At 37.2% G+C, this 13,477-nt stretch overlaps 1 protein-coding gene across 1 annotated transcript; it reads right to left on the reverse strand.

Moving 5' to 3' along the window:
* Positions 1 to 235: 235 nt before the first annotated feature.
* On the reverse strand, positions 236 to 3,118 carry LOC115444112 (para-nitrobenzyl esterase). The gene is made up of 2 exons (XM_037446225.1): positions 2,914 to 3,118; positions 236 to 1,224 (listed from the first exon to the last, which is right to left on the reverse strand). Exons 1-2 carry the CDS (start codon positions 3,091 to 3,093, stop codon positions 820 to 822), a joined length of 585 nt encoding a protein of 194 aa, XP_037302122.1. The 5' UTR covers positions 3,094 to 3,118; the 3' UTR covers positions 236 to 819.
* Between the last annotated feature and the right edge of the window lie 10,359 nt (positions 3,119 to 13,477).

Raw genomic sequence — 13,477 nt, forward strand, 5'->3', positions numbered from 1 at the left:
TATTTTGCATGTTAATATATGCATCTGTTTTGCCCGTCGTGTCGTGGTCGGATATGATATTGGCTTGCTCGCAATGATCCGTCCCTGTCACATTCGTAAACCACATCGGTTGAGTATTTTCATCCAGAAATGAATATTGATGTAAATATATCGGCTGATCCTTAGCTTCAAGTCGTAAAGTAAGACCCTTCATCATTCTATACCCAAACATAACATCGGTGTAATAATCTACGTATTCTGGTATTGTCGACAAGCCTATAGGTCTATTTCCGAAATAAAAAGTCCTGACGGTGTTTGCCACTCTGTCTTTTTCTTGGACACTCTCAAATTCCAGTTCATGTGGCAAAAAATCTGAAAAATGCTCATTCATCTTGCTCAGCCATCCTGTTAATACGTTTGCTGTTCTGGGCATACCTTCCTCTTTGGCTAGTCCGTATAAGAATGGCATGGCAGGAAATCGCCTTTTCAGTATGTCTGCGGGGTCATCTTGTAGGAACATTTCTACTCCAACATCTCTTTCTAGACATGCAGTAAAGGTGAGCCTGGAATCTTTATGGTTTGAGGTAGTTACTAATCGCGTTGCCAACGTTTCGGCTGAAACCGTCAAATAAAACTCTTCCAAGTCTTCAAAGCTATCGATATTAGTGTCATTCAAAAGCCTAGCATAGTCCCTTGCGTTCTGTATCGGATCGTATTGTATTGCAAAGGCTCCGTAACTGCACCCGCTTTCTGGTATTGCCCTATGGAAGAGATTTCTTGTCATGTTCGATATAGTTAATAAGTCTGTAGAGATCCCGCCAGCGCTGCATCCCATTACAGTCACGTCATTAGGGTTGCCCCGAATTGTGCAATGTTTTGGTTAACCCATCGCAGTAAAGCTACTTGATCTTTCATGCCCGCGTTTCCAGGAACATTTTCAGTGCCCAAACATAGGAAACCGTACGCTGCAAGGCGGTAGTTAAATGTGATCAAGATCATGCTATTATTTTTAACGAAGTTTGTTAAATGCATTATGCTTCCAGATCCGAAGACAAAACCTCCGCCATGGACATTGACCACGACTGGTAGATTAGTATCGTTAGTATCGGGGACGAATATATTTGCTACCAGACAGTCTTCTTGCATAATGTGCGGTATAGTTATTAGAATATCGAGTTGCGGGCATATGATACCTCGGAAAACTGCTTCAAAAGGTTGTGTCCATGTGGGTGGAGGCAGAGGCGCCTGTTGAATATTTGAATTAGAAATTAAGAAGTATGTGATGAAACTACAACGTAACATATTATTTTGTGATCATATCAAAATGAAAATAACACTGACTTCAAAACGACTATACTTAAAGTAAATATGACTTTTGCTTTGCTTATGAAGCAATTTAAATGATATCATTTATGAACCGATTTGAAAAAATATTTTTTTATTCGAAAGAATATCTCTCCAGATTGGTCCGATAATTTTTTCAAAATCGCTTCAGTAGTTTAGTTTTAAAATTTAAAAAACTAGAATAATTATGTCGTCCAAGAAAACCAAATCACGTATTAAGCTTTCCTGTGACGTTTTTGGTTATGTTCTTGCTTTGAGTTTGGTTGAGTGTACTTCTTAAATACTTATACATACAGCATAACACCTTTTCCCTTTTTCAGGGGTAGGCAGAGGTATGCAGGTGGTGTATATATGTATATATGTGCTGTATATATGCATATATATATATATATATGTGTGTCGCCGCAGCACTGGTGAATTTCCGGAGCGATAGTGGCACACACACACAACATCACGCATTTTATCCCCCCGAAGGGGGTATGCAGAAAGAGCACAACCATGGCACCCACTTTTCGCCAAGTGTGTTCCGTCCCATGATGTGATAGGGGGCGAGCCTATCGCCATATCGGGCACAAATTTCAGACTCAGGGCTGATATTGAGCAGAAAAACCCAAATATCACTTTGCCCGACCCGGGATTCGAAACCAGGACCTCAGAGCGCTGCCGCACCGCGCATGTAGTACAACTACGCCATCGAAACTGTCTATTTTTTACTAACACAAAAAGGCGGTATAGTTACTCAAAACAAAAAAATAATTTCACATACAAGTACATATTGGATACCAATTTTGGAGTCAGTGCCTAATTAAAATTGCTAGTTAATGAATGAAATGGTGACATGAAATGTTAAGTCTTATTATGTCCAGTAGTTTCACTAGCTATTATGTTCTTCTAATCAGAATGCAACAGTGACTACACACTACTGCTTGGCGGCAGAAATAGATATTGTTTTGGTTCCTATCCAGGCGGACTCTCACATATGAGAGATCTACCACGAAAATTCCTTATCAATTATAATATATGACTAGAAACTACCTATTTCACGAGCGATTATTTATCCGCCGGTGCGAGCGTACTCACATACTAGATAGTACCTACGGAAATGACGGAATGATTTGATGAGTGATTACTTTTAATTACCCGAAGATTAAATAACCTCGAATTATTTTTTCAAACAGCATATTAAAGTCATTTCTGTTTACCCGCACTATTCTTTGTATTGATAAAGATCGCAGGTCGCAGAGTGCTGGTTGCTTGCGACTGGTTGATCTGTCTGACTGAATGATATTTGGAGGAGGTCTACGTTCAGCTGGACATCTATGGCTCATGAGATGTAAATATTTACCGATGAAATAAGTTGGGTTGTCCTATTTATTGTAAAAGATGAGAATCATTAATATTGGTGTGTAATACCGACTTTAACTCTTAATTTTAAATTGATAAAGCCGAGTAATAAATTATAATCCCTTTATGATCGAGTTCGATAAGGTGCATCTCTCATTTTATAGTCTAAATATTATTGATATTCAAAATTATATTTAACCTACTAATTTCTCAGTTAAATAATAAAAGCTATTGAAGATAATATACCTTGAATTTGTCCCTTCCCGTAGGCGCAGTCGCATAGGGAACATCGTAGAAACTATACATGGAGCCATCCGGGTCCTTGTAGCCCCGGATCGGGCCGTGATGCGTGGTGACGACCCGAGACTCCGAGGTCTGAGCGGCGGCAGTAGCAGCCGCGCCCAGCAACACGAGCAAACACAACATCTTGACACTATGTGGCAAATACACCGAGGGCGGTTTTATATAAATATACTACCGAATCGTGATTATCACTCGTGATGTCGCGATAGTTAAATTATCAGCTAATTTTTGAATTCTGCTTATTGAATATATATTGTTGCACGCGAGTTCGTTCGCGAGAAAGTCGTGCATTTAAAATAAGTAATACAGGGTTGCAAACCCTGTAATGTTTTTTATTGCAGTCGATTGACGAGACGAGCTAGCAGCCTGGTCGATGGTGAGTGGCTCCCGGCTATTAGCTTCAGTAACGCCAAGCCACGCCACTGCCTACCGAGAGACGAACACCTATTTATTTTGAACAAGGTGTTGTACGCAGCTTTGCTCATATTAAAGCCTTTCTTTATACAAGAATCAGTCAATGCAGCGTCTCATAGCACCATGTTTACTTACGACGCCAGCGCTTTTTTTCAAAACCAGATTAATAAATCAAATACATATTTCCCTGAGGAGCAAATTACCTCAATAATGACATAGTATCCATGTGCTAAATTTCATCCAAATCCTTTCATGAATTTCTGCCTTTAATGCAACAAACATCCAAACTTTTTCACGAATATTCGTAAATTTATAATAAGATAAGATGAGCTGAATCCATATCGACTGATTGTAACAATTGAGTCATGTTATCAAGCTAGGAAAATATATTGCGGTGACTAGGTGTAGCAGAAGCAGTGAAAGATAGTGATTAAATGTATAATCCGTTATGCGCTTCATTATCGATGAATCAACGCAATATATCATTTGCTGATTAAGATAAACATGAAGATAGCTCATTCTGTCACTGATAGTAAGCAAGCAGATCCTATTAATCACTGATAAGTAAAAATTTGTTTTTTTATTATTGATACATATAACACAATTATTAATCTTAATTGATTTCAATACACCTATAATGGACCATTTCTTTGTATTCCTGCGGGTTGCATATATATGTATGCATGTATATTATATGTATGTATGTACATATGTATATGTTGTCTATAAATTATTTGTGTTAGCGCATATGTATATTTATGTAGTATATTCTATATATTATCGTATCTAATTTTTCATATTACTATTATTATTGCTATTATTATTATTATTTTTTATCTTTTTACGTACGCCCTATACTGCCCTTCCGAGTATTTTTATCATCTCCATCCAATGGTTGTCTGGTAGAGATCGCCTCGAGCGATAAGACCGACATTTGTACCACCAATGTGTTCTTTTCCACCGTCTGTATGCCAATTTGTCTTCTTTTTGTTTCCTTTTTACCTTTTTTGGTGTACAAAAAAGTTTTAATAAATAAATATGATTTGAGTGTTTTTTTTTATTTGTTACCCACTACCAATCTAATTGAATAAAAATGAAACATCTATTTGGTACATCATTATTTCGCTAGTTCCAAAGTGAGATGAACACCGCAGTATCGTTTTAACTGACAAACAACCTTCCCTAGTAAACAATTTACACGTGCGTTGAAACGACATATCCCTATAATTTGTTACTTTCAACGGTTATAGTTATAAATAATAAAACAATATAAAAAGCGTTTAACTTCTTGTACAATTAAATAACATATTCAACAAATTTAAATTCAATAAAAAATATATTAAGCATATACGTTTAGCATATAATTATAAAACAATATTAAATAAAATAGTTTTTAAAGCAATAACTAAACGGTTTAAAGTTATTGATTTAAAACTTGCGAATTTATAATTTGTAGAGCGTATAGCCAGGTTACAAAAAACAGCATGTTATTGACAATCCTACATTTAATATTACAATTAATGCTAAAGTTTGTGCAGTTAAAAAACAGATAAATTTGGATTTAAGTTGGTCAGTAAATATATTATCTTCGATTAACATCAAAGCTATTGATTATACAAAAAAAAATATAGTAAGATTTATTCTAGGATAACTCTTTGAGGCGTATGAAATCCCGAGAAAACCTTAGTTCGTAATAAAAATAGAACACAATACATTTTGTTACATATAAAAAGAAGAAAATATCTTCTTTATCGCATCGCAGGCTTGCAACGCTGTCCTAAATAAAATGATTATTCTTTAAAATATAATATTTTACAACTCATATCTTTGCTATACATGAGATAGCACATGAGATATGATAATTAACCTTTTTAATCCTTTCATGGTTATTAAATCAAATAAAATGTATATTAAAACCAATTATTAATGACCAGATAAGTTTCCTGGAAGTCTTTGTCGTCCATTAGGTTTATCTGCCATATAAGTTGTCCATTCCTTTTAAATAAAGAAGGAATGTCACCTTTCTTCAACTTTCTGACAACTTCAGGCAAAATCCAGACCGATCTTTTACAAGTAAGGCAAATTAACACATATTCGCATCCTATTAAAGTTTAAAATATCTTTGCCTAAACAGACACAAAGTCTGAGTTAATTACCCATTCAATAAAGCACTATTGTACTTAAATGAACGTCAATCACAAAGCCAAGAGAGTGACGTGCAAAACGACAGGACGCGAGGTTACAACTACGTAATATCGTTCACGAACACAAAATAATTGCCGTCTACCGGAATATTACCGGTAACCGTGCACCGCGCCGGAAATCGTTTCTGGAAGCTCCATCGTGATATCCTGGTTTGAACGAATTTTATAGCATTCTCGGTTGAGTGAGTGAAACAGAAGAGATAGGCACTAAGCTGGAAATGGTAGCGGCTGAATTTAAAATTAAAGAGCTTGACATCACAGTAAAGGACCGCGCTGATGCTGTTACAAATCACACTCTTAATAAAATAATGACCTATTTCCAAATTGTTAATTTGTGGCAGTCGTCGGAAAACTAATATTTGTTTGCTACCTTTTCTTATGAAGTTGCTATAAAATACAGCTTATTAAAGATAGGTAAAAAATGAAACCTGCAGCACGAAAAAAAAGGGAAAAGACTAAAAGGTCACAAATACGAATTCGTTGTTTGACCATTTCCAAAATATGGCAATTTTGGAATGGATCATTTTATTAAGAGTGCCATACATATTTACGCCCTTATGGCATGGGGCTAAGCAGAGATACAACCAAGGCATTCATTATTATTCTATTCGAGCATAAACACAGTGGAATATATAACGTAAAAGGAAAATACGTGACGCCGATACGTCCTCACATCACAGGACGAATAACAGCACATCATGGGTATAGAAACGCTTCTCTGAAGTAGTAAATGAGCCTATATTAAACCATATGACGGGCACTTGACACGAATTCCCACCTCAAATAGTTAATATCAATATCGGCCCACTATTCAACAAGTTCAACCATTTTGAAGCCATACCTACCCACGTCACTCTGATATTTCATTACACACGCCTTCATACAACGACTATAGCAAGCTGTTGGGTATGTATCCGCATGGATAGCGACTGTACACAAGGTGAAAACCCGTCATAGGTGTTCTTAATATATACGGTTTCAAACAGGCCGGCATAATTGTACCGACTGGCGAGGGGTAATCATCTCTCGTCCGTCATAATGCAGGGCCAGGGACATCGACCAGGGCCCTTATTCTGTATGATAGTGTAAACGCGTAACGCGGCCGTGTCATGTTATCTTCGAGAAATGTGCGTGGAATGGTATTCTGTAAGCCAAATTTCTATAATCCTAAACATGATGCGTTGTGTTACGTGCTTGTTACACACTGTCAAAATAACGTGCGGGATAGAGAATAAGGCCCCTGCTGATATTCTTTTGTGACTTAATTATACCACTTCCTGTATTGCGAATTTAAACTCAAGAATGCTAATAAATTCTCTAAATGGTGTACTTGTAATTCATGTGGAAATTCGAATCGAGCTTGTTATAACTTAACCCTGTAGGCCCGATATTTTAACCCTTTAATAATAATTTTATATTATTCAAACATATATATAAAAACCAACCCTTTTCTCCCGTTTTAGGGTATAAAATCGTCTATCAAAAACATTCTTCGGTACATTTCATCCGATTTGTGACCAAGGCGAACGTAAAATAACATTAATTAACATCCAGTGACAGGTTAATGCTAAATACTAATTGGTTATTTTCATTATTTTATCAAATTGTACAATTTAATTAAACGCCAGTTGAGACATTTTAACAGCGACTGATTATCTTCAGCGAATTATTTTTTAACTGAGATGCTAGTTAGTTAAACGACTACAAGATAGATTATTATTGTTGAACGGGAATAACAACTAAATAATGCACAATGCAGTGCAATGAACTGCGTGTCTACGTACTCGGTGATGTTCTTTATGGAGAGGCCAAGTACAATAATTTATTTTCCATGGGTCATGCTAGACATTTTCTTCATAATTAGCTCTATCCATCAAAGTACCACAGCACGAAATGTCGAGATTCTTACCAAATTGCATCCTAAGCCCAAACAGCCTCTCAGAACAAAGTAATATACATCTATATATATAAAAATGAATCCCTATTTCCCTCGGTCACGCCATCACGTGTGAACGGCTGGACCGATTTCAATATTTTTTTTATTGTGTTTGTTCTTGTCAGGAGAAGGTTCTTATGAAAGAAAAAAATCAAAAAATTGCGCGGAATATTAGAAAATTTACGAAAACTTAACGAAAATATTAATTTTACATAACTGTCAATTGTTTGAAATAACTGTCAGCGATTGACAGAATGCGCGCTGCAAATTCATAGTTAAGACGGTACAACCTCTGTCGGTTTAGCTAGTATTATATAAAAGTGTTCGTAGAGGTCGAACGCGACTTCTCATTACCCAATCCTCCCACTACAAAGCTCTCAATTTTGTACAGCAATAACGCATTAAACCAACAATTTAGCAACAGCTATTCATCTGGAAACTTAATCAAAAATGGCTTAGGAGTTATGAACTATTTTATTAATGTTCTGGGTTATATTACACTCTGTAACGCCTGGATTGAAGTTAGTTTAAATCCGTTTAATCTTACAAACACGGCTTATAATAGTTAACGTATTTAACACAATAAAATCTACATCTGGTGGTAAGTCTCTCATATGTGAGAGTCCGCTTGGGTAGGTACCACCGCAATGTCTATTTCTACCGCCAAGCAGCAATGTGTAGTCACAGTTGTGTTCCATTTTGAAGGACATTGTAGCCGGTGTAACTACTGGACATAATAAGACTTAACAGGATCTTAGGATGGCAAGCACAGCGGAATACTGAACAACACTTTATAATTCAAGGTGTTGGATGATTTCTACTGTTTATGGGCGGTCGGATCGCTAACCATTAGGTGTTCATTTTTTTTTATACGCGCTGGTGACCTTACTGCACCTGATGGTAAATAGGGTTGAGATAGTATCGATTAATGAAAGATCATTACCCCTCGCCAGTTTACACAATTATGCCGGCCTGTTTAAATCTGGATAAACACATGCTGATTTCGAGACGCGACAGTTACGTGGGCATGATCGCTAACCGCGCATATGTATGTATTCTACCACTAGGAACATACAAATTTTAATGATAGAGTATGATTTTCTTCTAGTGATTCAGTTTTTATCATTAATTCAGTACAGTTTCAGTAATTGCCAGCACTTCCAAGTGCGAGGTCCTTTGCGATTGTCCCACTCGCCATACTTTTTAGCCGCCACTGGTTTTATTTTGTGCAGTATTGGAATCGCGCTTTAGACATATCTTAAATAGGCCGGTGCAGTCGAAATCAAATCCTAACAGAAAACCAAACGCACCTCCTGGTTCCTAATCCTTATTCCTTTTTTTAAGGGCCGCAGTGCAATAATGATCATTTTGCTATAATTTTAAAGGAGTCGAGATAACTATCGGGAGACCAGTTTTAAAAAAAATAGACAAAGATAGCACTCTATTTTGATGCCGTAAAAGAAATAGAATTTATCATAAATCTTAACATACGTTTGTAATATTTTTCATTGTTCGAACGTACATTGAGATAAACAACCCCGAGAGGGTAAACATGGGACATTAAACGACAAAAGGCAGAAAACATAACACACAACTATTATTTGGTGGATTTTATGTATCAAGTGTTGGCGGTTTTTACACCGTAGCGTATTCTTGGCACCTTTATATCTAGCAGAGCAAAGATTATAATGCAAAATGATGACACAGATGAACGTGTTGAAGGGACGTGTCGTATCTCCCTATTTAGTATTTGGCCAAGGTAATGACATGTATATTAATAATAATCTGTATACTATGTCTATAATACTATATAAATAGTAATCACTGTTTAGCACAGCTCTCTTCTCATATTGAGGATCTTAGGCCTTAGTCTACCATGCTGGCCTAGTGAGTTGGCAGACTTCACATTCCTTTGCAGGGACGGCTGCGGACGAAGACTTAGACATTTCCGCCAGAGGAAGCCCGCAGTCGTTCCTAATCCGCCGAAGTGGGCCACCGCGGAATTTTAGACTTCACATGCCTTTGAGATTTTTTTGGAGTATTCTACAGTAAATTTGTCGTGATGTTTTACTTCACTGTTAAAACGGATGATAAAAATATACACGTATCTGCGAAAAATTAAAAGAGTGCCTTAGGTTCTGAACCTGCAGTATAAAATATTCTTAAGATTCAAGTGAAGAAATATTATATAAATTCACAACGTTTTACCAAAAAGTTTGTCAGAACGCAGTGAACTCATTATTCGCTCACCATAAGTACGGGAGAGGCCATCGTTGTATTGGACGGGAATTACAACACTAAACAGTTCATGACTATTTTATTCCAACTGAAAAATTCACTTAAATTTCCTTCATTCGTCTTCGAACTGCGTTGCTGGTGGTCAGATATTTATAGCGGCCCGCATAGCGACCAACGTATTTGAGGTGTAAAACCCTCCATAGTGCCTAACGTAAGTGTCGCGTTCCGGAATCAGCCTTTGTTTATGCAGTTTCAAACAGACCATCATAATTGTGTCGACTAGCGAGGGATAATCATCTCTCGTCAGTGGATACTCTATCCCCCCACCCACTCCACTCACATTAGGTGTAGAGAGGTCACTTTACTGTACTAATATAAAAAACTCAAAATCCCAAGATTCACATATTCGCGTAAAAGAAATTGTAAAAATTACGCGTTGGTGTAAACGTTCCCAGTAATAATAGAGCGACCCTCGACCCGCCACAGGAAATTACCTCTCTCGTGAAAGCCGGCAAAAATTTAACGATTGGTTTATCCGAACACTTGAGCCTTCGACATGCCCCGAAATGTTCTTATGGGGTTATGATCACCATGAAATATGGTAAAGATAGGCCTATATGCTACTAAATGCCGCATGTTGGCAGGCTGATAGAAAACCTCCTTTTATGTAGTGCTTGATATGATGTACTGCATAGCATTGGAAAGTGCTCGGCATCTTGAGCCGTTGTTATGTTCCTTCTATTGCAGTTGAATGACGAGCATGTCACTCGCCTGATGGTCAGCGATACGCCCCTAAACAGTAGCAATAACACACTTCGAATCTATTGTAGTTGAATGACGAGCAACATCATATAGAATTTCGAAGTACAACGTACCGCGTAGGACTCTACTCCAAATCTTATATTGCCTATATTATATTTGCTGTAATGTCAATTGCAACTCAACGGAGCTAGCTGATTTAGCACAACGACTTGAAGACAGGAAAAGACGTTGCTAACCTTGGACTATTAGTGACATCCAAAAACTTTACAAGCAAGCAGATAGGATTGCATAGCATGACAAGGAAGATAACCTCGCTATGTTGTAATGCAATATTTAAGTTTCTTTCGTTTGGCAACATTAACTTGTCTTACTAAAAGTTACTTTACTAAAGCATGTTTTTTATTTTTCTGGTCAAGATTAAAAAACATTGACATCAATTGTATTGAGTGTCTGATCCTCGATTGGAATTACAATATCGCCGTGATTTTAATTGGGTTCCGGCGTTGCGTAACGCGTTTAATAAATAAGCAAGGAATTACCTCTGACTTATTGTTAATGTAACGGGCTATTGGAAATTGAGATGTTCTACGCTTAATGGTGATTATGTTACGTTAAGTTTTGCTCACAACTTTGCCTGTTAGGTAAAACTTTCACGATGTAAACCTCACTGAGCGCTTTTCAAAGCAAGGTTATGCTGATGGTAGGATATATTTTATATCCGCCCGGAGTTGCGATAACCGTACACAAGTCGTTAAAACCATAGTGGCCCACGCAAGTGGGTTGCGTTCTGGGATCAGATTGTGTATATCCGGTTTAAACAGGCCGGCATAATTGTGTCGACTGTCGAAGGGTAATCAACAATCACCTCTCGTCAGTCGACATTCTATTGGACCCCACTCCACTTACCATCAGGTACAGAAGAGTCACTATGCCGTGTACATAATAAACAAACAACTTGCTTATGGATAGCCCAACTAGCATAGTACTAATATCTCATAGACAACCAGTGTGAAATGATTGCTGTTGTGTTTTGTGTTGTTGAGACTTGCTAGGCCCAACCACTCGCTTTCCTTCTATAATCATAATCCTTTCCTAATTTAAAGCCAATTCTGGTATTTAGGCTGTTTATAGGCAATAGAGTTTAACATTTGATAACCCATTGGCTTGTTTGTCTAACAATGCTTATGTTGCTAATTATGTTGCCTATTATCTACAGTAAAGTGATTTTGAAAATTTAAATTTTAGAGTAGTGTTATTCACCTTTAAAAATAATTGTTTCAAAACGAGCTCATGTTTTAATTAACTATTACAAAGATCTTTCCACGTGTTTAAGAAATGTTATCAAACACGCAGTTTAAATTATCAAATTAAAAAAATATTATTTTTCGGAATTATATTATTGAAGCAAAGAAGCAATGTGTACGTTTACGTATTTTTGTAATACAAAGCCATGAATGCACCAATTACTAAATCCAATTTCGCGTGTTATTTAAAAATTCTGTACAAATAGCACATTTGCGTGGAATAACGAAACATTCAGTTAAAATCGGACGCCGGAAAAGGTGTATCATGGGCTATTACGAGTGGCCACTTAATACAGGCCCCCATTGAGATTGGGAATGGGTTTAACACGTTTGAGCTCAATTATTTGATTAGTGGTTGTTCTATTAAAGTTTGCGTGAATGATTTCAGGTTATACCTCTCTCGAAGTATCTCCCCGTAATGTGAAACACGAGCGACGCGTTCGGCACGTCTCTCCGTGTGTCCGTGTATATTAGCTCTGTGTTATATACTGACCCACTGTTGGGCATGGGCCCCTTTATTACTGAGAGGGATAAGGCCTTAGCCCACCTCGCTGGCCTAGTGCGGATTGGTAGACTTCACACACCTTCGAAATTCCTATAGAAAACTTCTCAGGTACGCAGGTTTCCTCACGATGTTTTCCTTCACCGTTTAAAGAAAGAATATAGACATAATTTTAGAAAAGTTAGAGGTGCCCTTGGGTTTTGATCCTGCGGACGATGGACATTCGTCTCGGCAGTCGTTCTACAACCAACTACATAGGTTATCGCCGCTTCTGTGTCCGTGTGTCCTCGACTTACCCTATCTAATAACTGATAGATATAACACTTTATATCTATCAGTTATTAGTAATTGATATAACACTTTATATCTATCAGTTATTAGTAACTGATAGATATAACACTTTTACATCTATCAGTTATTAGATTTTGAATCCATTGATAATTTCTGGCTTAATACGCGAATGGATATTTGAACAAACAAAAATCCAGAATGTAAAGATTGATAGAAGTAATCTGTGTTTTACTAGGTCGGTAAACGAGCAAGTAAGAATTGATAGTACGACAGAGGTCTCTGAAGTACTTTGAGGTCCCGGAATTGAATCCCGAGTCAGGGAGTGTGATACTGGGATTTTATGCTTAGTATCAGCTCGGAGTGGAGAATTTGACAAAAATTGTTGGTTGCACCTCTGCTTACCTCTTCAGTGATGACAGACGTGAAGTTTACAGATTACTGGTGGTAGGTCTCTCATATGTGAGAGTCTGCCTGGGTAGATACCACCACAATATTTATTTCTGCCGCCAAGCAGCAGTGTGTAGTCACTGTTGTGTTCCGGTTTGAAGGACGCTGTAGCCAGTGTAACTACTGAACATAATAAGACTTAACATCTCAGATCTCAGGACGGAGAGCGCAGTAGAATACCAAACAAAACTTTGTTATTCAAGGCGTTGGATGGTGCTTTTTCTGTTTATGGGCAGTTGTACACATAAATCAGACGAACGGCAAGTTCTTCTCGTTACAAACTTTTTTTTTATTTAAAGTAATAAAAAAAAAGTTTGTGACTTTTTGAAATCAACTGATGTAAACGTAATTTAATATTATGGATAGGGTACTTGAGAGTAAAGGTAAACTTATAACGCAATCCAGAACT

This window comes from Manduca sexta, unplaced genomic scaffold (genome assembly GCF_014839805.1).
Source record: "Manduca sexta isolate Smith_Timp_Sample1 unplaced genomic scaffold, JHU_Msex_v1.0 HiC_scaffold_2761, whole genome shotgun sequence".
In the NCBI taxonomy this organism is placed as follows: Eukaryota; Metazoa; Arthropoda; class Insecta; order Lepidoptera; family Sphingidae; genus Manduca; species Manduca sexta.

Bases quoted from the DNA above. Each gene is read 5' to 3' on its own strand.
- LOC115444112 (XM_037446225.1), bottom strand. From the start codon at position 3,093: ATGTTGTGTTTGCTCGTGTTGCTGGGCGCGGCTGCTACTGCCGCCGCT. The intron at 1,225-2,913 runs GTATATTATCTT...AATATTCAACAG, and splicing joins CGGGAAGGGACAAATTCAAG to GCGCCTCTGCCTCCACCCAC.